General features: G+C 38.1%; 1 protein-coding gene across 2 annotated transcripts; it reads right to left on the reverse strand.

The window, feature by feature from the left end:
• Positions 1 to 4,933: 4,933 nt before the first annotated feature.
• LOC104210491 (inositol 1,3,4-trisphosphate 5/6-kinase 4) lies at positions 4,934 to 27,777 on the reverse strand. 2 transcript variants are annotated; one of them, XM_009759399.2, is made up of 13 exons: positions 27,479 to 27,777; positions 25,978 to 26,013; positions 25,445 to 25,643; positions 24,912 to 24,932; positions 24,616 to 24,710; positions 10,008 to 10,082; positions 9,535 to 9,737; positions 8,479 to 8,632; positions 7,131 to 7,244; positions 6,764 to 6,826; positions 6,247 to 6,392; positions 6,024 to 6,168; positions 4,934 to 5,279 (listed from the first exon to the last, which is right to left on the reverse strand). In XM_009759399.2, exons 1-13 carry the CDS (start codon positions 27,719 to 27,721, stop codon positions 5,124 to 5,126), a joined length of 1,650 nt encoding a protein of 549 aa, XP_009757701.1. In that variant the 5' UTR covers positions 27,722 to 27,777; the 3' UTR covers positions 4,934 to 5,123. The 2 variants fall into 2 exon arrangements, with proteins under 2 accessions (XP_009757701.1, XP_009757702.1); XM_009759400.2 differs by having other exon boundaries at positions 10,008 to 10,076; positions 27,479 to 27,776.

A 27,777-nucleotide genomic window follows, 5' to 3' on the forward strand; every position in this document is an offset into this window, starting at 1 on the left:
GGTCAGTCTGACATAGTCCTTGGAAACATTTGGATAGTTGTAAGTATCCGTGATTTCCAAAAAATTCTGAATGTGCCTCTGCGGGTCTTCATGAGATAGACTTACATATTGCCTAGTGGACTGAATCAGTTGTACCATGTACTGTTTAAGCTCAAAGTGACCAGTGATATCAGGCTTCACAATAGCCTGAGTCATATTAGCAAGATTTGGCCTTGCAGCTTCTATCACCGGACGCCCTCCATTACCTGCCATCGTTGTTGGCTGTGGTTGAACTAAAATGTCCAACTCTCTTTCTGTTTTGTATCTAACTTCCAACTCCTTCCTCGCTCTATGAAGTGTTCTTTCAATTTCAGGATCAAGAGGGAAGAGATTGCTTGTGCTTCTACTCCTCCGCATTCAAGAGAAGAGCATGCGTGACACAAACAAAGTGAACTAAAAATTGATGCTTAAACAAATAGCTAATAAAAGCTTAACTCAGTCAAGTAGCTAATTTCTAATTCCCCGGCAACGGCGTCAAAAACTTGTTGCGACCAAAACACTCACGCAAGTGTGCGCGATCGTCAAGTAATATAGTAATAAGTAAAGTTTTGTTCCCATGAGGAATTATGATCAACTTATCGACTGATGCAAACTCAAACAATTATCAATTCAAGCTCATTCATCACAAAATACATAAATAATCAACTTACAATTTAAATAGTAATAAAACAATAATACAACGCAAAGTTTACTACACTACTTATACAATTTTCTTTTAACAATTAATAAAAGAGATATTCTATAGTCATGGGCTTGCTAGAGATCATGCTACGCTTTTAGCTTAAGAATGATTTATTGAATTATCTGGGTTATTGATTATAGGGCTAATAATACCCATAAGAATCTGACGAATTCTTATGCGCCTATTTAAGTTAAATTAATACCTATATTTCTATGGCATTAATATTAACTCAAATGCATTTACAATTCCTATTTTTCAACCAAACAAGGCAATTAAGTATATTTCTATCTTAATCGTTAATCTTTCACCGGATGCCGAGGATTAAGATCTTGTTCTATTAGATTCTATATGCAATCAAGAATTTCCTTTTTCAAGTTTAACTCAAGATTCATAAATAGTATTTCACTGTTAGCTACGCAGTAAAATAATTAACAGCATAATCAAATAAACAACCCATAACGATAAATTCAAGATCATTAATTTAAGCTTCAAACAATATAATCATCTAACACTCATGATCCCAGAATGTTTGGGTTTTTAGCCACTCATATTCATACAAACATCAACAATATAACTCTTAAACATCAAATAAATAGATACTAGAAGAAAGTTTAGAAAATCTCTTTTAATCCTTGCTCCAAAGTGTTGTTCCTCTTGATTTTGATACTTGAAGATGAATCTCCTCTTCTTCTTCTCTCTAAAATCAGGTTTGATCCGTCAATAATGGCTACTTTACCCATTTTAATCGTGTAAGAATGGATTTTGATAATTATGCCCTTTTAAGACAGAAATAGAATAGTTCTGTAATTTTTACACGTCCGCGGCGCCCTGTGCGACGCGTATATGGATTGGTCAGAGGCAGAATACAATTTAGCGGAGCAGAAAATTTTTTTTGCTGGAAATGCACTGTCGCGGCGCGACAGTGTAATTTTCTGCGCTGCTTTGTTTTTTCTTTTGTTTTTCTCTTCGGGCTTGCTATGCGACCCCCGAACACGATCCCGACATGACTTATTTAGCTTTTAATTAGACTTTAAAGCCCCAAATTAATCAAATTCATCCCAAATTTAATTCTTAAGTCGGAATCTCTTCCTGCAAGGCATAAAGCATGAATTTAGTATAATTCATTAATATTTAAGCTCAAACCTTTGTAAAAATACAATAATTAAAGTGTTGTTACAACGACTAAAATACGAGTTTTTAGCATATGATCAGGAACCAGTAACCTTCTCTGAAGCCATAAAAGACGGTCGTTGGAGGGCGGCAATGACACAGGAAATACAAGCATTAAAAAAAATAAGGGCAAATACCTTAAATCACCCCTAAACTTGGCTAAGATTATTAGTATCCTCCCCGAACTATGTCCGGTCTTAATTATCCCCCTCAACTTGGCCTTTTGAGAGCCATTACCTCCCTAGACGCTAATGTGGCAAAAAGTATTGGTGCACTCACCTACCACGTGGATTTTTCTGTCTATATGACATTTTTTGAAAAATAAAATAGTTTTTTACCTTTTTAAGAATATTACTTTTTAGATAATTTTTTTCGAATACAATTTATAATAAAATTTGGATATAACTACATTATTTAGGCTAAATATTTTTATTTGGCCAAAAATAATAAAGTTTTAGTTAATCTTTTTTTGAATTTGACCTGAAAATAAAGATTTATACAATTGAAATAAATAGTCAAGGCATCTAAAAACTTATAAAAAATACATAGTTTGAAATTAATTATTTTAGCTCTAAATTACGGTGCTCTAAAAAAAATTAAAACAGATGTTACCTAAAAAAGTAAAAATAAATAGTCATTGCATCAAAAGAAGAAATAAAAAGAGTGTACAATTGTAAGAAATTACAAGTGCAATTGTACGCTCTTTTCATTTCTTCTTTTGATGCAATGACTATTTATTTCAACTATGTATTTTTTATAACTTTTTAGATGTCTTGTCTATTTATTTCAATTGTATAAATCTTTATTTTCAGGTCAAATTCAAAAAAAGATTAACTAAAACTTTATTATTTTTGGCCAAATAAAAATATTTAGCTTAAATAATGTAGTTATATCTAAGTTTTATTATAAAAAATTTTCGAAAAAAATTATCTAAAAAAGTAATATTCTTAAAAAGGTAAAAAAAATATTTTATTTTTCAAAAAATGCCACATAGACAGAAAAACCCACGTGGCAGGCGAGTGCACCCACACTTTTTGCCACATTGGCGTCTAGGGCCCTCAAAAGGCCAAATTGAGGGAGGTAATTAAGACCGGGCATAGTTCGGGGAGGATGCCAATAATCTGAACCAAGTTTAGGGGTGGTTTTTTTAGGGGTGGTTCAAGGTATTTTGCCAAAAAATAAGACATGGGTGTTAATTGATTTGCCTTTCGGGAAAAAAGCTCTGGGTTGCAGGTGGGTCTACAAGGTAAAATACAACTCCGACGGTACAGTAAAATGCTATAAAGCCCATCTGGTCATATTCGGAAATCATCATATAGAAGGAATCAATTACCAAAAAAAGAAGAAGGAATCGATTACACATATACATTTGCGCAGGTGGCCAAGATGGTGACCATGCGGGTTTTCTTAGCAGTGGCAGCAGCGAAGAACTGGAAATTGCATCAAATGGACATGCATAATGCTTTCTTACACGGGAACCTTCGAGAATATATATATATATATATATATATTGCTTCCTGGATTTTAGGTTATGAGTCCGTCAAAGGTTTGTCGACTTCGAAAATCACTTTATATTCAATTATACATGGTTAGACACATATTATACATATATTATATAGTTATTGGCTATTTTTAGTTTTTAATATTTGGATGAACGATTAAGTCTTCTATGTTACAATAAAGTTCTCTGTTGGCCTAAGTTCCAACACATACAAGGCCAAACTAATAATCTCTCACACGGTGAGTAACTTCTACCCTAAAATAATATATTTTGACCCAGTGTTGGGTGGTTTCTCCGATTTCATTCTATTTGAGCTATATATCTTAATTCTAAGTCCTTAACTTTGGCGGAAAAGACTAATAGGTCTCAAATCTAACACAGATCTTTTCTAGTACATGTTATTTCAACTAGGATTTGAATCCTAATTTCCTACTTGGATGTATATGCATCAATATAGATGTTTTCTATATGCTCCACCTTAGCAGCCTCAAGTTGGAAGATGCAGAACCACATTCTTCAAACCTCAAGTAATCCTATCTGAGCTCTGTTTAGACAACATGAAAATAGGACAAAGTATGGCCTTTGGTAAAAACTTATCCGACCAGGTGTCTATATCGGAGCAAGAAATTACTTAACCATGATTAAGTGATAAATGTGTATATAAACGGCATATATCTTACATTTATTGATTTGGTATAAACATTGAATAGAAATAAAAATTTACCTGTGATGTTTTAGGAATCAAAATGTTGGGGTTAAAAAAAACAGAACAAATTCATCTTTTTTCCCCCTTTAAATCCAAAAGTTCAGACACCAAAAAGTATTAGAAGAGATAACCAACTTCCCGATATTTCAAATTAAACATACATGATTGAGATGGAACTTGTACATTACGCTTGAAAGAATCCTCATAATTAGCTATGTGGCATAAACTCCAAATAGTTAAGGTGAAATACATGAACGCTGTTAATTTGGCAACGATTTATATTTAGCTGCCTCAACGGCGGCTTGTACTTAACAGATACTTCAACCTTACTCAATTCCTTTCTTATTTTATCTTTTTAAAAAAAAACCTCCCTCCCAATATCTTCTTTCCCTCTTTTTTGTTCTGTTTCAGAACACAGTGATATGGTGGTTTCTGAAAATGATATAAAAATAAGAAAAATATGTGATGGTGGCCAAACTTTTCTGTGATGGTGTGTTGAGTTGAGAAGAAGAGGACTAAGAGGTGTTGGCCACCGCAAACGAGAAGAAGGTTAGGGAGGAGGTGGTAGCTGAATTCGTTATGGTGGCTGATTTCTTTGTGGCGGCGGCAGTTTTGGGGGGGTTAATGGCGGTAGGGTGATATTTGAAATGTTTTTTTTAATGGGGTTCTTGAATTTCTCACGCACCTAAGAGAAGAACCAGTTTGTTTGACATGTCAGCTTTTTGTGTTTAATAGGCACACATTAAGTGAGATTGGAGTATCTAATAGGTACAAGCCTCAGGTGAGGTGGCTCGGTGAAAATTGTTGCAGGATCGTTTATGTATTTCGCCAATAGTTAATGTTCAAAATTTGAACCTTCATTGAGACAGTGTATACATACATACATACCTCTAATAAGCTGAACAGAATGAAATAGGATTTCAATTTTACAGAATAAGTTACAGTTGTTACCGTGAATAGCAAAAGAAAAGTTGGTAATCAGCATCTGTAAGATGACATTTTTATTAGTGATGCTACTAAGAATATTACAATAGGATTGCTGCTTCTGTGCTCTTTTTTCCAGTCAGCTTCTCCTTTATGGCTTCCCAGAATGTGGGTATTGCAACCTCATCTGGAACTTCCTTAAATGATGGAAGGTAATTTACATCAACGATGACATGGTCACCAGTGCCTTCCTGGATCTGAAATTTCATTGAAAAGTTATATCACGAAGTGTGCTGCTCGAGCAATATTCTCTTTAGACTATCACTCCCTTCCGTTTTAGTTATTTGGGGTAAAATCCTCAGCTTGGACCAAGGATTAGGAGCTGAGATTTTGGAACTTCTAGTTCAGAGTGAAACAATTTCATCCCTACATCCCAAAGACTAATATGCAACTACAAAACTAATCATGAAAGGGGAAACATAGGCAGAGAAGAGGGCCTGCTGATAGAGTTAAGTCTGTTTCTAGTATTTATTTATTTGTTTATTTTAACACTACATTGCTGATTGAAAAGCACAAAGGCCCTCTCTTCACTGTGGACAAAACGCAGAATGACAACACTACAGAAGGGAGAGTCGAGGAAGAATTCATTTGTTATGGAGAGATCTTTCTCTATCTAGAGGTTGTTACTACTAAGAGCTTTGGCAAAACGATAGGGATAAATTATACGCATTATGTGCTTATCCACAATCACAGGGTCAACCTGGCTTATTTGACATCTTGCCAATGCAGCTCTGGCAAGATCATTGGACAATTCAGTCTTACCACAAGTAAAAGCATTTTAGAGGGATGTTTTATAGAGCATAAATTTAAGCAATGAATTTTATCATTAACAGCTACCGATGGAGGATCTTTTATATATTTATCTTCTTAGAAAATAAATGAAAAAAAAATAATCAACTAGAATATAGGTTGTAAGGGGTGAGGAATATGAAAGTACTCACCACAACATCAAAGCCAAAGATGGTAAGGTCAAGCACCCTTCTCAACCAATTTGCAGCATCAGTGACTAGCTCCTGATCAATTCGATTATTATCGTCATGTTGGCTTTTTTGCTGATTGTCTTTGTCAACAGGTAGAGATTTTAAGCTGCAAAAATAGGTCTTCTTAAGGCATAGAAAGGGCTTATTACTATAGCAGACTGGGGAATTTAAGGTGGTAAAATACCTATCAAAAAGTAATGGCTTCAGCTCCTTTTCTTCAGCTAACTTTATCAAGATATCTGCATTAGGTGTAGACTTCTTAATTGCGAAGAAAATCTTCTTCCCTACAACGTAAAACTTGAACATAGTGGATGAATGATCCACATATTCCTGCAGTTACACTTGAGTTCATATTTAACTCGAAGGAGAAAGCTAACATTAGCAGGAAATAATTCATCTAGATGACAAATATGGAGATCCTTTCAACAATCAACAAAGATGCAAACCAAAATGGACATGCAAATTAACTGTCCTTTGCACAACATTATGTGCTTCTGAAACACTCTCGCTAATCTAATCAGTATCTGATACAATCAAGCTGCCTACCCATTGCCATTTGCATATAATGAAAGTGTCCTACATATCAATGAGAAAATATGCAATACCTTTCACAAACGCACTAATGTAGAATGTTCAAGTTAAACCAGTTCTACCATTCAAGTTGCTGATTAAAAGATAATGAGATATAGCCCTTTGCTTACCTGCACAATAGCTGGAAGAGGGACATTGAGGTCTTTGTAGCTGTCTGCCTTAAAGACAATAGCCTGTCCATTAAGAATTCAAGATAAGACTGCCATAATAGACAAATCACTTATCAAATAAAAAGTTGCAAAATCAGTCGACAATTCACATGACAAATGAAAAAGAAAGGAAGATATATAAAGGCAAAGCTTAGAGCTGAAGCATAGACAGTCCATACAAGATTAAAATTTTCTATAACATCAAACAGAGGAATGCATAATGCCAAATTAAACCTTCTACAGAGTAAGACGTTTAAAATATAAATGTAGAGAAGAAAGAGGGGAGACCAAGAATATTATTCATGCTGGATTGAGAACTCAGCATTACCATGCTGTGAGCATCAGCAACTCCACAAGCAACTTGGGGTTTTACAATGTTTGGAAGTGACAGTTTTGCATCGGCTATCCTGTCTTCCAATTTGGGCTCACGAAAATCGAGAACCTGCACAAAGAAGCACATGTTACATCAAATATCTACCAAGTAGAGAAAAGTAATTTTCACATACCCACAGTTTTATATGATAAATGATGAGATGAGTAGTGGACTACTATGAGCTTGTGTTCCAGCATTTCCTTTTATGTTTGGGTTCAAAGTTTGGTTTTAGAGCATTAGATCATGAGGCAAAAGGAGCTTCACATTAACAACTGCATAAGAAGATCCTAATCTTGAAGCTATATAGGGATATAGATAAAATCTTGAAATTTTTGTGTGTAATTAGATTTTTCAACTTTAAATTTAACCTACCCGAGCTAAGCAGTGATAAGAACAGAACAAAATGACTAACTTTATAGAAAAACAGTAAAAGGCAAACTCTTGAATGCAGTGTTCCAAACCTAATGATGACAGAAAAGAACGTTGTCCCCTTAAACTGTGCAGACAGCACAAACAACCCAAGATAACATATAGATGAATTATATTTCTTAGATTGCACCAAAATGCATCAGGGTAAATTTCAACTAGAAAGAAATTGGTCATAATGAAGAAACAACAAAAACCTGAAAACGATGCATAAACAACTACATACCATATAGTTGAATATCAAACAAATGAGAGCCATGGGATGATAAAACCCGTGGCATACAATTCAATTAAAATGATTCTTCGTAGAATAACGTTTCCTTCCTATTGTACTGGTTTTATTGTCAGGTAAGGCCCTATGATAACCATATCAACTACTGCATTGTCTGGTCAAATTCCATTGTAAAAGCAATTTTATCCCAACAAAGCAAGATCGATTTAGATTGGGCTTTCTTTTACAAGCCAAAAAGCTGACTGATCTTTCTCACATAAAGTGGGAAAAGCCTTAAACTGACTCCTGGACTAACCACACTGATCCACTAATGTTATCTCCATTTAAAGACTCCATCACCTCAGATTCCAGAAACTCTATATCACTTGATCCCACTCAAAACACATTGTTATAATAAGATCTGATAATTTTAAATTATGACCCCTGGTCTGTGGTCATATACTTTGTGGGAATTGAGACCCCAAAATAAGGCCTTGCTTAACATAGCTTCTGGAAAGTGGGCTGCTGAATGAAGAAAATAAGAAACAGATGAAGCAATTATGAAAGATCAATAAGGAAAAGATTAGGGATTGAAGTCTCAAAGATTTCACAGGTTTTTCTAAAGATAATATAAGCATAACATGTGTTACATTTAGCAAAAAGGACCTTTAGAAAATGGGGACCCCTGATTTTACTGCAGCTTTTGGTGTTAAGATTTTCCAAACCACCTAGAATCTGCTGTATTTTCAACCTATCAAGAACAGGATAAATGTTGCTGAATGGGTCAATCACACAACAGTCAGGATGGCATCTGATGTACCTGAGCAGAAAATAATTGCAGGAGTTTTAGTGAAATTTAAACCAACTCTCTGGCATGAAACTCAAACAGAGTTTCTAAAAAGTTCACAAACTTACATCCAATTTACAGAAATTATTTCAACCATCATCACCAGTTCAAGCTGAAAAAATGTGGTGCAATGCATGTTTCAGATATAGAGACAGATGCCATAAACAATCAGACAAAAAAAGAACATGCAAAAATATTAAAGATGTCATTTGGCTGCTTCGGAAGAAAGTTATTTCCATCAAGAAAGTACAAGGATCTACGAACAGCATCCACATTTTGTTATCAACAAATGAATCAATATCAAAGAGGCTATGAGAGAATGAATGAAAGCATTAAATTTTTTTGATTGCTCCAGGTCATCATGACCCTTGCAGAGCAGTTCTAAGGTAAAGTGAGAAAAAAATTTCAACTGAAAGGGCATATAGCTCTCTGATCTAAACATGGACTAGGGGCACATAGTTAGAGCTAGCTAAAACTTTCTTAGCGTCTGCTTCTTCTTATTAATAATATTTATCTTTAGGCTTTTTAGTTCTAGCTCAAACAATAGGGTTTCTTTGCACTCATAGCAGTCCTCTGTAGGCTCCATTGATTTCCTTGAACAACTTAAAGCTTCGACATGTTGATTAAAGATGAGCTTAGTTGGGTAGACTTCCAATGTCTGGTATATAACTATGAAATTTATCTCGTTCAGTTGTCAAAACAGATGATGCTAAGGCGATTCACAGAAAGAAATGACAAAAATCATCGAGATTCTAATCAGGTAGTTGCAACAGAAATTTTAAGGTGATTAAAGGAGAGATACTAAGGAATGTTCACCCTTTTTTGTATTCTGCAGTAAATTATTAACCGATAATAAGTTAATAGCAGGAAGTCACCTTTGTAACTGTTCCATGCCCTCTGTATAAGCAACTTTGTTTTCAAAATCTGAAGAGCTGCTCATTTCAACAGCAATGATGTCATCGGTTGATTTATGTAGAACGCCGTCAACTTCTTTTAACTGCCATGATATAGGGAGCTCGTAGTTAAGGGCCACAAAAGTTAACCCGTTTGGTGTAGGATTTAAGGGGAATGCACCTCTCTGCAAAGCATAAAGAACATGTCAATTTCCAAGTATAACATAGGGTGAAAAAGCTTCACATTAGGATCCTTCCTTAGTCAAGTACAAAGCACTAGTAATATTCCATCATTTACACCAGCTTAAAAATCCTACTTTAAATATTTGAAGCCGGGTCATGGAGAAGACATATACAAGGCATCGATTATTTGAGAAGATGCGAGAAGTTTGGACGGTGACGACCATTTATGTGTAATAAGTAAATTCTTAACTCATTTTGCCACCAGAACTGACCTTGGCAAAATCTTCTTCACGAGAAGGCTTCATCAAGTAACCAACTGTCTTGACTTCCTTGCCCATTGCCTGCTTCTTCCAACAGCATAAAATAAAGAAACCGTTAGAACATTAATCATCACTCTGTCAAACAATTCCTAAAGGATACAAGTCCTTTTCTCCTGTATTTATCTATGACTTACGAGTTTAGTATGGTTTAGATGAAATTAAAATGGCTCTAGAGTGCCTGCCAGTGAACAAATAAATAAAAGGAAATCTGTTCCCCGAATATGTTTCTTATGCATCAGTAATGGCATTTTAATAAGCTGCAATTTCCCAATAAAGATTCTTGGTTACTTGAAACCTTTAGAAGAAGAATATTCACTCTGTCAAAATTCAAGATTAGTATTACTCTATCAGTAAGTAAAAATTTCTCTCTCTACTTTCAAGCTCTCAGGCACACTCCCCGAGGAGCCTGGGAACAAGGAATCTTAGGTTTCCATGAACACCATTAGAAAGCCCTCAAAATTCCGACCACTCCACTGAAATTTTTCCGACGAAGAAGCTGCCACGCAACGCCACGCGCGGCACTTTCCGGTGACCTAGTCGCCACACGCCGGGCGCGTGAGCCCTTTTCCGGCAGCTTTTCAAAAAAAAAATTTTGGACAGCTTCCTCTACTGATAATTCCGACCAGATCTGTACAATTTTTTCAGATTTCTGACGACTTTTATTTTTTCCGGGGAGCGGGGAACCTCTGTTTAGTCCAGATTTCAGTTTCTTTTACCTCAACAGCTCAACTGTGATAACCATCAAACACTCCTTATAATTTCCATAACCTGAGCAGCTGGGTAGTACAATATGGGAGACAACCGGATTTATTTCAACGCAGGATTCAAATCTTTTGACATCACCAGATGGAATTCCAACAAAGATGTATGGTTCGAATGGGTGAAGAGAAGCCGCAGCATGATGAGACGTTCATCCATGGGCAGAAAGGCAATGGAATGGATTTGTTTTGTACTTAAAGAAGCGTCGACAGATCAAATGAATTTAGTGAAGCGATGGAAGTACAAGGAACATATGACAGAACATTTCTGTACCAGGAAATTCAACGTTCATGGAAGATATATGAGCATTCTGTCACTGAAGGGAGAAGGGAGGTCTGTTATTATAATTCCAGAGTTAGCTTTGAATGCAGGTTGGAAAGACATAGCAGTTAAGATAGAAAGATTCACACATCAGATCCCCAAAATGAATCCCACAGTCCCACCTAGAATCACTGTGGACAATTATCCTTATGTCAAAGCAATCAAGGAGAGTAAATGGCAATCCAATACCCTTCGTGAGGCAAAGGTCGGCATAAACAATGGAGATATCTCTGTTGTGGAACCGACAGGTAGCGAGGATTCTGGTTTACTAAAAAGATGCATTGTCGGGTTTTTTGGGAAAGAAATCAACGAGAGACCCACTTTAGCAGACATAAGGCGATGGGCTAGTGCTTCATGGAACAAAGCATATGGAGTAAACATGTATGAAATGACAGGCAACATATTTCTATTTGAATTTCCAAACAGATTCATGGCAGAGCAGATTTTGCAAGGAGACTGGAGATGGAAAAAGTTCAAGCTTCACAATTCCAAACTCACAAATTGCGGAAACATGCTGGATTAGAGCCATGGGGATTCCTTTACATCTATGGTCACAAAAGATCTTCAAAGAAATAGGAGATCTCTGTGGGGGATGGATAGCTACTGAAGAAGAAACTGATCTCAAAAATCATCTTAAGTGGGCAAGAATTAAAATTGTTGGTGATGGCAGAAAGATTCCCAATGAGGTTGGGATTGAAAGAGACGGTATCAAATTTTTCATCCCAATCTGGGCCGAAAGAAAGGCAAGATTTGAGCTGGGGTTGCCCAGTAAGCTTAGAAGTTTTGGCCAGAGTTGTTCACACGCTCGAAACGCAAACCAAGGTGGAGATTGAAAATGTTGGTTTATGTTTAGTTAACAATGGCATGCTGAAAATGTTGGTTTATGTTTAGTCAACAATGGCATGCCAATTGGAAGAGTTGGTGGAAAGAGTTGGTGTGGATGCTAGGAGGAAGCTTCCTCCTTTGATGTCACCCATGACATCAAGAGGAGGTAGTTTGATGTCAGCAATGACATCAAGAGGAGGTCTTTACCTCTATAAATAGATGCACTCCTTCACTTGTAGAAATCATCCCAAAATAATACAATACATTGTAGTGAGTAGAGAGTTAAGAGAGAAATTCTCTTAAGTGTAATTGGGAAATCTCCCCTTCCTTTGTTAATATTAAAAGGACAATTGTTCTCTGGTGGACGTAGGATTATTTTGATCCGAACCACGTTAAATCTTGTGTTCTTTCTTTTACGTTTCCGCTAACAATTGGTATCAGAGCGACAGGATCCTTTAACGATCCAAGGAGAAAGAACAAGCAAATATGAGTTCCATGAAGTTTGAAATTGATAGATTCAATGGACGCAACAACTTCAATATCTGGAAGATCCAGATGATGGCGTTACTGCGGAGGGAAGGTTCAATCCATGCTATTGACAGAAAGTATCCTACGGATATATCAGCTCCCGACAAGGAGAAGATTGAAGGGGATGCATTGAGTGCAATCCAACTATCCCTTGCACCTAACGTGCTTTGTGAAGTGAGTACGGGTACCGAAGAGACGGCCAAACAGTTGTGGGAAAAGCTAGAAGGGCTATACCAAGACCGATCAGTGACAACAAGAATGTTGTTACAACGGCGTCTTCACACATTTAAGATGGGGCCAGGTACTTCGTTACAAGATCATTTAGATGCGTTTAATAAACTTGTCATGGACTTACAGATTGCAGGAATTAAAAGGGAGGAGGAGACGCTTGCATGTGCTTTGCTATTTTCATTGACTTCAGGATATCGTGATATTGAGAATTCAATGATGTATAGCAAGGAGCCTATCAAGCTTGAGCAAGTGCGGCAGGCACTTAACTCTAGTGATGTGCGGAGGCACATTGAAGGAGATAGAGATGACCAGGCAAGTGGCCTCTTTGTAAGAGGCCGGACTAGCCAACAGGGAAAGACCAAATCAAAGCACAGATCAAAGTCTCGTGTGAACAAGAAGAATACAGAGTGTTGGGGTTGTGGCAAGAAGGGGCACTTTGAACGAGATTGCCCAATGTCAAAGTCCAAGGAAAAGGCGAGTGCATCTACAGTTGAACAGGTACATAATTTTGATAATGATTATGTACTAACAACATCGTGTAATAATAATAGTAGTTATGAAAACAAATGGGTGTTAGACTCTGCTTGTACTCTGCATATGACGTTCCGAAAAGACTGGTTTAGCAGCTACGAGAAAAGTGGAGGAACCGTAGTAATGGGCAATAATGCAACTTGTGCAATAGTTGGCATTGGCTCAGTTCGGGTTCGCTGCCATGATGGAATCGTGAGGACTATTACACAAGTCCGTCATGTTCCTGATCTGAAGAAGAATTTGATCTCCTTGGGTACTCTGGATGAACAAGGCTACAGGTACATGAGCGAAGCAGGAACTATGAAGGTGACTAAAGGTTCTTTAGTCATGCTGAAAGGCAAGCTGGAGAATGGCCTTTACACATTGGCCGGAAGCACCATTGTTGGCTCTGCAAATGCATCTACAGTGCAGTTATCTAATGATGACAAGGCAAGACTATGGCACATGAGACTGGGTCATATGAGCGCACGTGGACTGGAGATGTTGAGCAATCGTAAACTTTTGGAAGGTGAGAAGATCAGCACGCTTGACTTCTGTGAGCACTGCGTTCTAGGGAAGCAGAAGAAGGTCAGCTTCAGCACTGGCAAACACAAGACAAGAGGAGTGCTAGACTACATCCATTCAGATTTATGGGGTCCTTCTAAACTTCCATCGAAGGGCGGAAAGAGGTATCTTCTCATTTTTATTGATGATTTCTCACGAAAGGTTTGGGTGTATTTTTTGAAGGCAAAAAGTGATGCTTTTGAAGCATTTAAAGAGTGGAAGATTTTGATTGAAAATCAAATGGAGCGGAAAATCAAGTATCTTCGCACAGACAATGGCTTGGAGTTTTGCAATGAAGAGTATAATGAATTCTGCAAGGTTCATGGGATCTCAAGACATAGGACTGTCAGGCATACCCCACAGCAGAATGGAGTTGCCGAGAGAATGAACAGAACTCTTCTTGAAAAGGCTCGTTGTATGCTCCTACAAGCCAAAATGTCCAAAGTATTTTGGGCTGAAGCAGTTCACACTGCTGCTCATATTGTCAATCGATCTCCAGCATCGGCAATTGACTTTAAGACTCCGAATGAGGTATGGTCAGGTGAACCCTCTAACTATTCATACTTACGAGTATTTGGGTGTCCAGCTTATTATCACGTTAATGAAGGAAAGCTTGAACCAAGGGCTAAGAAGGCCATATTCGTAGGGTATGTGGATGGAGTAAAAGGGTACAAACTTTGGTGTTTGTCTTTACTCAAATTTATAGTTAGTAGAGATGTCACCTTCGATGAATCCTCTATACTTGATCCCCGTAAAGTTTCCGTGGAGTTTTCAGGAAACAAGAACAACGAGCAGGTGGAGCTTCCGGTGGAGCTTGCCAAGGAAAAGGATCAAGAGACTCAGGTTAAAGATGAGTCAGAAGATGTAGGCGTTGAAGAACTTGCTGTCAATGAACCATACACAATTGCGAAGGGGAGGGAGAAGAGGCAGACACGAGAACCGGAACGCCTTATAAATCAAGCAAACTTGATTGCATATGCGTTCGTAGCTGCACAAGAAGAGATTAAAGATCTGGAGCCCTCCTCGTATATTGAAGCAACTTCTTGCAAGGATGCCGCACAATGGCGGTTAGCCATGACTGAAGAGATGGAGTCTCTTCACAAGAATCAGACATGGGTCTTAGTGAAAAGACAAAAGGGGAAGAGGACAGTTGGATGCAAGTGGGTCTACCGAAAGAAAGAGGGAATTTCTGAAGTGGAAGATGTTAGGTTCAAGGCGAGATTGGTTGCAAAAGGTTTCAGCCAAAAGGAGGGAATTGACTACAATGAGATTTTCTCTCCGGTCGTGAAGCATAGCTCAATTCGCGTGCTACTAGCATTGGTTGCACAATTTGACTTGGAGCTTCAACAGCTTGATGTCAAAACTGCTTTCTTACACGGTGATCTAGAAGAGACAATCTATATGGATCAACCTGAAGGTTTCCTAGCTGAGGGAAAAGAAGATCACGTATGCCAACTAAAGAAGTCTTTGTATGGTTTGAAGCAATCCCCTAGACAGTGGTACAAGAGGTTTGATGCATTCATGACTACACATGAATTCTCAAGGAGTGCATTTGATAGTTGTGTGTATCACAAGAAGATGTCTGGTAACTCAATGATTTATTTACTGTTGTATGTTGATGATATGCTTATTGCTGCTAACAACATTACAGAGATAAATGCTTTGAAGAAACTATTGAGTAAGGAATTTGACATGAAGGATTTAGGAGCTGCAAAGAAAATCCTTGGTATGGAGATTTCAAGAGAAGACGATGTTGTACATCTTTCTCAGAAGAGGTATATTGAAAGGGTTCTCGAGAGATTCAATATGCAAACGTGCAAGCCTGTAAGTACACCATTAGCTCCTCATTTTAAACTTTCAGAGTCACAAATGCCTCAGTCCGAGGATGAGGTGGAGCATATGTCAAAGATTCCTTATGCCAGTGCAGTTGGTAGTATTATGTATGCTATGGTATGCACACGTCCAGATATTGCTCAATCTGTAAGTGTGGTAAGTAGATACATGTCCAACCCAGGAAAGAGGCATTGGGAAGCTGTCAAGTGGATATTGAGATATTTCAAAGGAGCTTCTGGTGTTGGTCTTACCTTTCGAAAAAGTGGTACAGGTATTTCAATTCTCGGTTATGTGGATTCTGACTATGCAGGAGATCTTGACAGAAGAAGGTCCACAACTGGATACATCTTTACCCTCGTTGGCAGTGCCGTCAGTTGGAAGTCGACTTTGCAGTCGATTGTCGCTTTGTCTACGACAGAAGCAGAATACATGGCAGCAGCGGAGGCGGTAAAGGAAGCTATCTGGTTGAAAAGTTTAGTAGCGGAATTGAGTTTGGTTCAGCTGGAATCAACTCTTAGATGTGATAGTCAGAGTGCTATTCATCTAATGAAAAATCAGAGATTTCATGAGCGCACTAAACACATTGATGTCAGATTTCATTTTATTCGAGATGTTATTGATGAGGGAACTATCAAGGTCGTGAAGGTTATCACAGATGATAATGCTGCAGACATGTTGACCAAGATAGTCCCGCTCGCTAAGTTTGCACACTGCAAGGACTTGGCGGGGGTGTGCATCAACTGATGCAACTCCGAAGAGAACAGTTGCTAGGTGGAGGTGGTATGTTCAACAATGGTTTGATTCTTCTTGTTTCTTACAACGGGGTTGCCCAGTAAGCTTAGAAGTTTTGGCCAGAGTTGTTCACACGCTCGAAACGCAAACCAAGGTGGAGATTGAAAATGTTGGTTTATGTTTAGTTAACAATGGCATGCTGAAAATGTTGGTTTATGTTTAGTCAACAATGGCATGCCAATTGGAAGAGTTGGTGGAAAGAGTTGGTGTGGATGCTAGGAGGAAGCTTCCTCCTTTGATGTCACCCATGACATCAAGAGGAGGTAGTTTGATGTCAGCAATGACATCAAGAGGAGGTCTTTACCTCTATAAATAGATGCACTCCTTCACTTGTAGAAATCATCCCAAAATAATACAATACATTGTAGTGAGTAGAGAGTTAAGAGAGAAATTCTCTTAAGTGTAATTGGGAAATCTCCCCTTCCTTTGTTAATATTAAAAGGACAATTGTTCTCTGGTGGACGTAGGATTATTTTGATCCGAACCACGTTAAATCTTGTGTTCTTTCTTTTACGTTTCCGCTAACAACACTGATAAAGGAAAGGCAAGTGTTCAACTTACACATGGTTCGAGTTCGATAAATCGGAGCAGTAAAGTGACAAACAACGAGCTGAAATCCTATGACTCCGATTTGGCTGCACAAGTCATTTTTAATGATCTCTCGTGTGAGTTTTCTGATGATATTAGGCTGAAGCCTTATATTGAGGAAATGGGAGGACCTTCGTACTTGGAGGCAAAAGAGTCCAGTCCAAGGGATCCAATCTCCAATGCAAACCTTGAAAGTATGCCAAAGGCAACACTTAACAGTTGCAGTCAGCCAAAAGAGATAGCAAGACTGGAACAGAAGGCAGGGGAGCAGATCATAAACACAAAAATGGGGGAAGATCAAGCTGGAAGTGCTTTGGAACAACTAAAACACTTTAGCTCTATCCAAGATTGGGAAATCGAGGAGGTGACTCCTATAGCAGTTCAGCAACACAACCCATTAATGGATAAAGACATGAATGCAACACTATGGGTCCATCAAAATATGATCAAATTGGGGAAAATGTTTAGAGTAGATTTTCAAGGCCATGAAAAAGAAGCATTGGAGTTGTTAATGCAAATTGACAGTTGCAGACAGGTTAGAAGGGTGGAGACAGAGTTGGAGGTGAAGAAACAAAGGTTCAAAGGATTATTGGAATTAAAAGGATTAACTTCGTTTGATGTCAAATTCAAGAGTGACGGGAAAAGGAGTAGGGGAAGAGATCTATCAATCATTTCAATATGAAGATCAAAGTAATTTCCTGGAATGTAAGGGGATTAAACGACAAGAAGAAAAGGGAAATCATAAAAAGTCAAGTGCAGAACTGGAGGACAGACATATGCATGCAAGAGACAAAAGTGGAGGGGGATATCAAGGAAATAGTCAATCAAATATGGGGTGGTAGATGGGTGAAGTATGCAAGTTTAGAAGCTAGCGACACGAGAGGGGGGATTTTGTTATTATGGGATTGCAGAGTATGGAATGGGGAGGTGTTACAGACTGGTGCATACACTTTGACTTGCAAGTTCGAGGCTCTTTTACAGAATTTTCAATGTCACATAACAGGAGTGTATGCCCCAAATTGTAGAATGGAAAGGAAAATAGTATGGAGAGAAATTGGTGCAGTGAGAGGATTGATGGAATGTCCTTGGGCGGTTTGTGGTGATTTTAACGTTACAAGGTACCCTTCTGAACGGGAATGTTCAAGGAGGTCCAGAGCGATGGTGGAATTCTCGGATTTTATAGAAGATATGGAGTTGATAGATCTTCGACTTGAAGGAGGTTGCTATACTTGGTTCAAAAGGGACAATCATACAACCGCTTCAAGAATTGATAGATTTCTCATTTTAGAAGAATGGGATGAAAGCTTCAGAAACATCAAGCAAACTATCCAACAAAGGCTGATTTCTGACCACACCTGTGGCTCTATACTGTGGTGCTTGGGAACAAGCTAAATCATACTTTAAGTTTGAAAATTGGTGGCTGAATGTGGAAGGTTTTGATGACAGAATTAGAGACTGGTGGACATCTTTTGAATTCTCAGGAAGACCAGATTACATTTTAGCTTGCAAGTTAAAAGCTCTCAAGGGCAAGCTAAAAGAATGGAGCAGAAGTTGTGAAGGTAATTTGGGATTGAAAAAATCAAAATTGTTGAGTCAACTCGCAGGTTTTGAGGCAACACAACAACTAAGAGCGCTGACAGAGGAGGAATCAGTGAGGAAAGCAGTTACTCTAATGGAGATTGAGGAACAACTCAAGAATGAAGAAAGTGCATGGAGACAGAAATCAAGAGCTCTGTGGCTCAAAGAAGGGGACAGGAATACAAAATTTTTCCATCGTACTGCCAATGCACACAAGAGAAACAACAACATTGATCAACTATCGATTCGGCATGAAGTAGTCAAGGATCCAACCAGAATAGAGAACGAGATTATTGAATTCTACAAGGGGTTATACACAGAACCTGAAGAGTGGAGACCAATGGTCAATTTCGAAAATAGCCCAAGAATTTCTGAATCAGAGAGGGAGTCTTTACAGAGTACCTTTGAGGAACAAGAAGTTTTGAGCTGTCTGAAGATGTGTGCAAGTGACAAGGCCCCAGGTCCGGATGGATACACAATGGGTTTTTTCATAAAGTGTTGGGACATTTTGAAAGAAGACATCATGGAGGCCTTCAACAACTTCCATTCTCAGGAGATGTTTGAGAAAAGCTTCAATGCAACATATATAGCTTTGATTCCAAAGAAGACAGGTGCGAAAGAATTGAGAAATTTCAGACCGATCAGTCTGATAGGGAGCTTCTACAAACTGCTCTCAAAAGTCTTGACTGAAAGACTTAAGAGGGTGGTAGGGAAAATTGTCGATGCTCAACAAATGGCTTTCATCAAAGGAAGACAAATAATAGATGCAGTGTTGATTGCCAACGAAGCTGTGGATTCAAGAATAAAAAAAAAAAGAACCTGGAATCTTATGCAAATTAGATATTGAGAAGGCCTATGATCATGTAAATTGGAGCTTCCTACTCAGAATGCTAGAACTAATGGGTTTTGGGCAGAAATGGAATAGATGGATGAAATTTTGCATATCTACTGTAACATTCTCCATTCTCATAAATGGATCTCCTAAAGGTTTTTTCCATTCACACAGAGGTCTAAGACAAGGTGATCCTTTATCTCCCTTTCTATTCATTATAGCCATGGAAGGATTGAACAACATGATCAAAACGGCTAAAGTCAGTGGATGGGTTAAAGGATTTGAGGTAAACAGGAGTGGGGCAAACAATCTAGAGATCACACATCTCCAATATGCTGATGATACTCTAGTCTTTTGTGACGCTGAAAAGGAACAACTTAGATTCCTAATGATCATTTTGGTCTTATTTGAGGGAGTCTCAGGATTACACATCAACTGGAGAAAGAGCAATATTTTCCCAATTAATGAAGTTAACAACATGGAGCAACTGACACAGATATTGGGAGGAGAAGTTGGGTCCCTACCAACTGTTTACCTTGGGATGCCTCTTGGTGCAAGATCCAAATCAAAAGAGATCTGGAATTCAGTCATAGAAAAGTGTGAGAAGAAGTTGTCAAAATGGAAATCGCAATACCTATCATTGGGGGGCAGGCTAGTTCTAATCAACTTAGTATTAGACTCACTTCCTACTTATATAATGTCTTTGTTCCCAATTCCAGCCGGCATTTTACAGAGATTGGATAAACCACGAAGATCATTCCTTTGGCAAAGTAATAAGGAGAAAAAAGTCTTCCATTTAGTTAAATGGAAGACACTCACAATGGCTAAAAAACAAGGTGGTTTAGGAATAAGGAATTTGAAGAATCAAAGCAAGGCTCTTAGAATGAAATGGTTATGGAAGTACTCTCAAGAACCCCAATCTTTATGGGGCAAAGTGATCAAAGCTAAGTATGGTGAGGAAAATAACTGGGTGTCAAAAAAAGTCAGAACATCATATGGAGTAAGTGTGTGGAAATCCATCAGAGAACTTTGGCCTATAATGAAGAACCACTCCTCCATAAGAGTGAACAACGGAAGGAACACATCATTCTGGAATGATAACTGGTTAGGACACGGAAGCTTAAAGGAAAGATACCCCGATATGTTTGGTTTAGCACAAAACCAGCATAGGACAGTAGCTGGTATGAGGAGTCATCAAGGATGGGAAATCGCTCTCAGAAGACAGTTGAATGACTGGGAGATAACAAGATTAGCTGACCTTTACAAAGAGCTAGAAGCATTTAAAGGATTACAGGAAGGGTTTGATTCACTTTGGTGTCAGATACACAACAGAGGGGTTTACCGGGTGAAGGATGCATATAAGATTTTGAATCATAATCATCAACAGGTAGACTCATGGCCTTGGAAACATATATGGAAAACAAAGATTTCATACAAGGTAGCATGCTTCACTTGGCTACTAGCAAAGGAGGCGGTATTAACCCAGGATAATCTCATAAAAAGGGGAATTTCTCTGTGTTCAAGATGTTTTTTATGTGGGGAAAATGCTGAAACTGTCACCCATTTATTTCTACATTGCAAGATTACAGACCAACTATGGAAAATCTTTATTAGTCTTAGGGGTATTTCATGGTCAATGCCATACAGGGTTAAAGATGTTCTTTATAGCTGGGAAGAAGCTGGAGCTGAAGCAACTAGTAGAGATAGATGGAGGACTGTCCCGGCTTGTAACTAGTGGACAGTTTGGAGGGAAAGGAATGCTAGATGTTTTGAAGATAGAAGTAATCCAGTGCAGAAGATCAAACTCAATTGTATTCTTCTTTTTTGTTTTTGGTGTAAACAGATTTACACAGAAGATACATTGACAATCATAGACGTACTAGGATCTTGCTAGGTCTCAAATCAGAACATCTACTAATCCTCTTCATGTAAATTTGGTTTTCAGTGCAACCTATGTACTGATGTTTTTAATATATACAATAGTTACCAATTAAAAAAAAAATATTCACTCTGTCAAACAATTCCTAAGGGATACAAATTTATTTCTCCAGTATTTAACTGTAATTTAAGAGTTCAGTATGGTTTAGATGGAATTAAAATGGCTCTAGCGTGCCTGCCCGTGAATAAATAAATAAAAAGAATCTGTTCACGAAATATGTTTCTTATGCATCAGTAACAGCATTTTAATCGGCTGCGATTTCCCACTAAAGATTATTTTTTTATGCTTGCTTTGGATAGGATTCATCCAGCTGCAGCAGAATCTATGTTAACAACTTTTAGAAATCAAACTCTTCCACATATCTGGACATAGCCTCTTCCTCCAATTTGCATTCTTTCTACTCTAGACTAACCATATACGAGGATCATACCAGGAATCAAAAGCCTCAGCAAAATCTGAAGCCATCTTAAAAAAGCCCCTCAAGAATTGATTGGATGCCATAATGATCAGCAGTTAAGCCAATCATGAGCAACTAATTCATATGGAATTTAAGAGAACTGCAAAAGTAATGAATGGTGGTGATTTTTAGCAAATCTTGTGTTTATCCAAAGACATGCACCACCATTCCATAAATGCATCAAAAATTGGAGGGTCGTGGTCATCATGTACCCATGCGAATGAACCTACCAGCTCACCATAAACACTAAATAATCACCATAGCCCAACCATCCAACCCAAAAAGATTAAAAGAAAAAACTAAAACTGACACTAAAGTAATCAGCAACAAAATACATTGATCAAGTTAGACGTCCTTTCCAGTCCAATAAACCACTGCATAACCCTCATTGACCACAGTGAAAAGGAGAGAGAGGTAAGAAATTCATGCACTATAGCTGCAGATATTGGGAAAAAGTGGAGATAGAAAGTAAAAGGATGGCCTGTTCGTCATGGTGGCAGAATCTGGCTCATATGTACACATAGTAGCACCAACTTTCTGAAAACAATGGTGGATCAAATGGTCTAGCAAATGACATAGTAGTATACTCCATGCTGAGAGCCAAGAGGGAAATACAACAGAGATTTGGCAACAAGGTGCAGCCTTTCAGAGAAAAGTAACTGTAGCTAGTACGATCTCCAAGAGGGAGGGTGAAGGACCGACATCATCATATCGCCATATGAGTGAGGATTATAGAGAAATATTATGGGGAAGGGGGTGGGGGTGTTTAGTAACGACATCATTTAAAGCAACAACAACAACAACAACAAACCCAGTTTGATCCCAACAAGTGGAGTCTGGGGAGGGTAGTTTGTACGCAGACCTTACCCCAACCTAATGCAGGTAGAGAGGTTGTTTCCAATAGACCCTCGGCGACATCATTTAAAGCATGAATTGGATATAACATAAGTTTGACTTTTTGTAAGCATACTTGGAGTAGTAACGACACCCTCAGTCATGTCCTTCCGACAATCTTTAGCAAATTGAGCTAGAAAGCTATTGCAATCACTCTGGTACATCGGACACAAAACAGTGGAACTTCTTTTGTTTTTATAATCGCGGTGTCTGGGCTAGCTTGCGCGCACCTCGACTAATTCTACGGGATACCTGCTACCTCCCACTAGCAACAGGTACCAGGTAACTCTGTCTAACAAGGCTTGAATAGATGGGAAGATATCACATAGTGCTTTTGCCTCCGCTGGGATTTGGACCCGAGACCTCATGGTTCTTAACTCATTTCATTGACCACTAGGCCACATCCTTGGGTGATAGACAGTGGAACTTTTCGAATTTAAGATTCTAGAGAAACTTATAGGATAGGGAGAGTTACAAATGTCATGGAACTACTATACAAGCAAAGCATTACATGCAGACCAGGATGCCTAGAAATGAAATGGGAGGGGAAGCGAAATTAGTTTGATGAGGTCCTTCTTCCACCAACTATTAAGGACAAAAGATACAATGTTTCCACACCCATCCATGTAGATTCCCAGCACCGAAGAAGGGAAAATCTTTCACTTGGCCAATAACAAGGGTTCTGCAAGGGCAACCATCTATACAACCCCCACCCCCCACCCCCCAAAAAAAAAAATCACTTAAAGGATGCTGGTTAATTACGAAAGAAATTCTTTCTTAATCTAGGGAGTTCCTTTTCGTTAAGCGCATTGAACCAGGAGTGGACATTATCATCATCTGCAGAAAAATCCAGATCCTCTTTCATCATTAGCTAAAGTGGAATAGTATGACTGGCTTTCCAGAAAATAAGACGAAACCCGCTTTATCGATATGATAAACATGTGCTCAAAAAGACCTCCTAAACCCCCCGCCAAGCGATCGAGTTTAGTCTGATTTTGCTGTAGAAGTAGCTCCTACTCCAGACCGACTTCAAGCAAAGAAAGGATTGGGCAATTCCGCAGGTTCTTACGCTTACCTTATTATTAAGGGGAAAGGGCTTTTTTATAGATGTTGAGGGGGCATTCTTACATCTGAATACGAGGAAAAGAAAGATAACATATCTTAGCTGGTGATACATGGGGTGTTACATTGTAAACGCTCGGGAGAAGACATCGACCACTAGTTGTTAAACTACCAGGTTTCTAGTCATTTATGGTGGATGGTACTGAATCTGTTCGGAATACAGTAGGCAATGTCGGTTATAACCAAGGATGTGATGTTCATGTAGGTTTTTTAGAAGAAGGAAAGAAGACATAGATGTAACCCCTTTCACCATCATGTCAGTACTTCGGAAGTGAAAACTAAAAAATTAAAAGTGTGAAAATTGATATTTCTACAAATGAGGAACTGTCTTTTGTTTCTTGTCAATTTTTGGTACAACATGAGCTTCATGTTAGTATAGATGATCCAGGGTTAGTTGTATAGAACCAAACATCCGTGATACAACATGAGGTTCAAATTAGTATAGATGATTAGGGGTTATTTGTATAGAACCATACATCCACACCTCCATGTAGGCTCTGTACTTTCGTATGCCACTTGTATAGCGGGATTCTCCTGCTACATTAATAAAATTATTACTTTACTAATAAAAGTAAAAAAGTTCCTGTTGAAAGCTAGAGGATGCCATGGAAGCTGGGCCTGGAGAAAATTTCATGATACAAACTAACAGTACCTTCAGCAAGGAATGAATGCCCAAATGTTTCAGAGAAGCCATTATGGTGAAGTGATTATGCAGTTTCCCAGCAAATCTTTGTTTAAGCAGTTTAAGGATGCCAAATGCAAATGAGTACACAGTATTTCTTCTCACCTTCTTATTCAAACTGCAGATAGTCAGAGGCAATTCTTCAAGTTTGTTAATGAAAATCTTCCCTGGATTTTCAGTTCCAGGACTATATTCAACATCTGACATGAATGTAGAAATTTTAAGATTCAGAAGAAGATAACAATTTTACCACTTGAGAGAAGTCAACAAATTTCCTCAATATGGCATTGCAACAGAAATTCACAAGCTAGAATGAAAGAGTTCCCTAGAGAATGAGAAGGAAAATCCCTTAATATGCTTGAAACTAATTGTCTGAAGGGAAGATAGTTGTGAGCTTATACCTGACGGTTTTCCCGGAGATCCTGCAAAAATAGGTCAGGTGATGAGATGTTTGCAAGCACAGTACGTGAAAGAATGAGAACAAACTTTCCACCCACAGTTACTACAGATATCAAACCTTCTGTCAATAATTATCATACCCACTCACCTCAATCAAAAAAATCATGCATATGTTGGTAAAGATTAAAGAATTTAGTTCGGTAACGTAAGGGATTTTAACTTCTTTGAGATAAGTGCAGCCTTTGAGAGTTTTGGAACCTTTTCATGGAGAACAAATTTGAAATCCAATCTGAGCTTCAAAAGGAACATTTTAAGTGCTAGGGTTTGGAGGGAAATACATTTGAAAGTAGGTTGCTTAAAAGCTAAAAACTATCAATCATTTAGTAACAATTATAGGAAACATCTTAAACTTTTTTCTCAGAAAACTTCATGTAATTTCTTCTTAATTCTCTTTTCCTTTTTCTTTAAGTTATCAGTGCGTAGGTGGCTTATCAAAAAGAAAAAAGCACAAACTTTTCATTGCATTGGAACTCACGAAGAACGGTGAACAGCCAGTCAGAACTTATCAATGGGGAAATCTCCTCGTCCATGTAACTGGAAACTACATGCATATAACTTCCAGAATGGTCGCCCCATGCTAGTGAAACCTCACTTACAAAGTTGTCTATGGCTGTTGACTGGAAGACAAAACAATTGTAGGAATATAATCTTGCTTTTTCTTGGAGCAGGCGCACCTATAACAAACAGTTGCAACTGTTTGAGTTTCAATATCTCTGAAAAACAGTGCACATCATTACACTAGTGCCACTTTATAAGGTGAACAAAATTGGGATTTGAGAAGTTAAAGAAAATATAGCAAGGACCAAATTTTGGAGTAAAATGTAGAAATAGAAAGAAAAGGATATAAAAGCTATTGATGAGGACATTTCAAACCGCTTCGATAGGCAGGGAAAGTATGAGACAGTAGGCGCAAAGTGCAAACATTTCTTTGCACAAAGCCATCTCAGTTAAAGAATATTGCACCAAAAAATACAAAAGAAAGCAATACAAAAACAAAAAGGCCATCACCTTATAAGCAGAAAGATCAGGTTCATAAGATATACCCTGCATAAATTGAAATATATAACATTTCAGTCATATAATCAAACAATTCCTTCACTACCACAAATAATTAAAGGGAGAAAAACAACTCTCACAACCCACAAATCTAATTATTTCAGCAATGCAACATTTTTCCATAAAAGAATCAACTTTACCCAATTCAGAATAACACAAAAAAACCAATATGACATAATTAGATAGAACAGTAATTAGTATCAAGCTATTGTAAAGAAAGCACTCAGAAGGCATACAACCACAAAGAAGACAAATGAAAGTCTCCTTTTGGGCATGTAACTTCTGAGTTCTGACAACTCTCACCCTCCACCCTCCACCCTCACCCTCACCCTCATCCCCACCTACCCACAAAAGAATCAACTTTACTCAATTCAGAATAACACAAAAGAACCAATATGACATAATTAGATAGAACAGTAATTAGTATCAAGCTATTGTAAAGAAAGCACTCAGAAGGCATACAACCACAAAGAAAACAAATGAAAGTCTCCTTTTGGGCATGTAACTTCTGAGTTCTGACAACTCTCACCCTCCACCCTCACCCTCACCCTCACCCTCACCCTCATCCCCACCTACCCACAAAAGAATCAACTTTACCCAATTCAGAATAACACAAAAGAACCAATATGAGAACAGTAATTAGTATCAAGCTATTGTAAAGAAAGCACTCAGAAGGCATACAACCACAAAGAAGACAAATGAAAGTCTCCTTTTGGGCATGTAACTTCTGAGTTCTGACAACTTATGTCTATGTGAGTTACAAACCTAGATAAGGAATGAGGGGTGGAAGAGACAACCCGATAAAGCAAAATGAATACATATGATTCATATAGTATTTGAGATTGAGACTTAGAGTGTGTTTGGTGTGGACGAGTCCAATTTTCCCATGTTTGGTTGTAATGTTTTGGAAAATATTTTCCTTAAGAATACATTTTCCTCTAATTTCTAATTTCTCAAAAATGACAAGAAACTCTCTCATGCCATATCCATCTGTTGGTTCCCACCCTCCTACTGCCACTGCCACCTTGCTCAACCCACCGCGTCCCACTCTCACTCTCCACCCTCACCCTCATCCCCACCTACCCACACCCTACCCCCATACCCACCCCCACTCCAACCTCCAAAAGTTAGTTAATTTGTCACCAGAAAATTATTTTCTGCTTACTTCCTTAGTACCAAACACACCCTTAGTTGATTAATTGATCGATTGAATGATTGCATGTGATCGCACCAATCAAAAAATGTAGTCCAACTATAATAACTGAGCTGAATAGAGCAAAATGCATACAGAAAATTCATAACACACCTAAATTTGTTATTACAAAATGATTAATCATGATTTGTGACTTCGGGCCAATCAAGAATGAATTTTGGGAATTCCACAATATATTGCAAGAATTTAAAAGAGAACAATAAATGCAAAAAAAAATTATATAGAGGAGTGTTTACATACAGTGAGGATTTTGGAGTAACGAAGCTGGCGAAGAATATAATCAGCTCCAGGCCCAAGAGAGACACTTCCATTTTCATCATCATTTTTATCGGCTGCCAACAGAACTGAAGCGTCCAGCACTATACCTTTCACCCCACACATTCTTCTCTTTCTCTCTCTCTCACACACACACACACACTGTGTTTCTCTTCTGTTTTCTGCAAAGTTTGCTTTTGCATAGAACTGCGTGAGTTTAGCGTTCATCCAGCATAAAAGTGGAACTTTTCGGAGTTTTCTGTAAGTTGCAAATGTTTGGCTAG

Source organism: Nicotiana sylvestris, chromosome 12 (assembly GCF_000393655.2).
Source record: "Nicotiana sylvestris chromosome 12, ASM39365v2, whole genome shotgun sequence".
Taxonomy (NCBI): domain Eukaryota; kingdom Viridiplantae; phylum Streptophyta; class Magnoliopsida; order Solanales; family Solanaceae; genus Nicotiana; species Nicotiana sylvestris.

What these genes read in the sequence shown, in the direction of transcription:
- LOC104210491 (XM_009759399.2), bottom strand. Translation starts at nt 27,721, where the DNA reads ATGAACGCTAAACTCACGCAGTTCTATGCAAAAGCAAACTTTGCAGAA. An exon ending in AAGCCATTACTTTTTGATAG is followed by an intron (nt 6,169 to 6,246) that starts GTATTTTACCAC and finishes CTATTTTTGCAG; the next exon opens with CTTAAAATCTCTACCTGTTG. An exon ending in TCTTTGGCTTTGATGTTGTG is followed by an intron (nt 5,280 to 6,023) that starts GTGAGTACTTTC and finishes ATGAAATTTCAG; the next exon opens with ATCCAGGAAGGCACTGGTGA.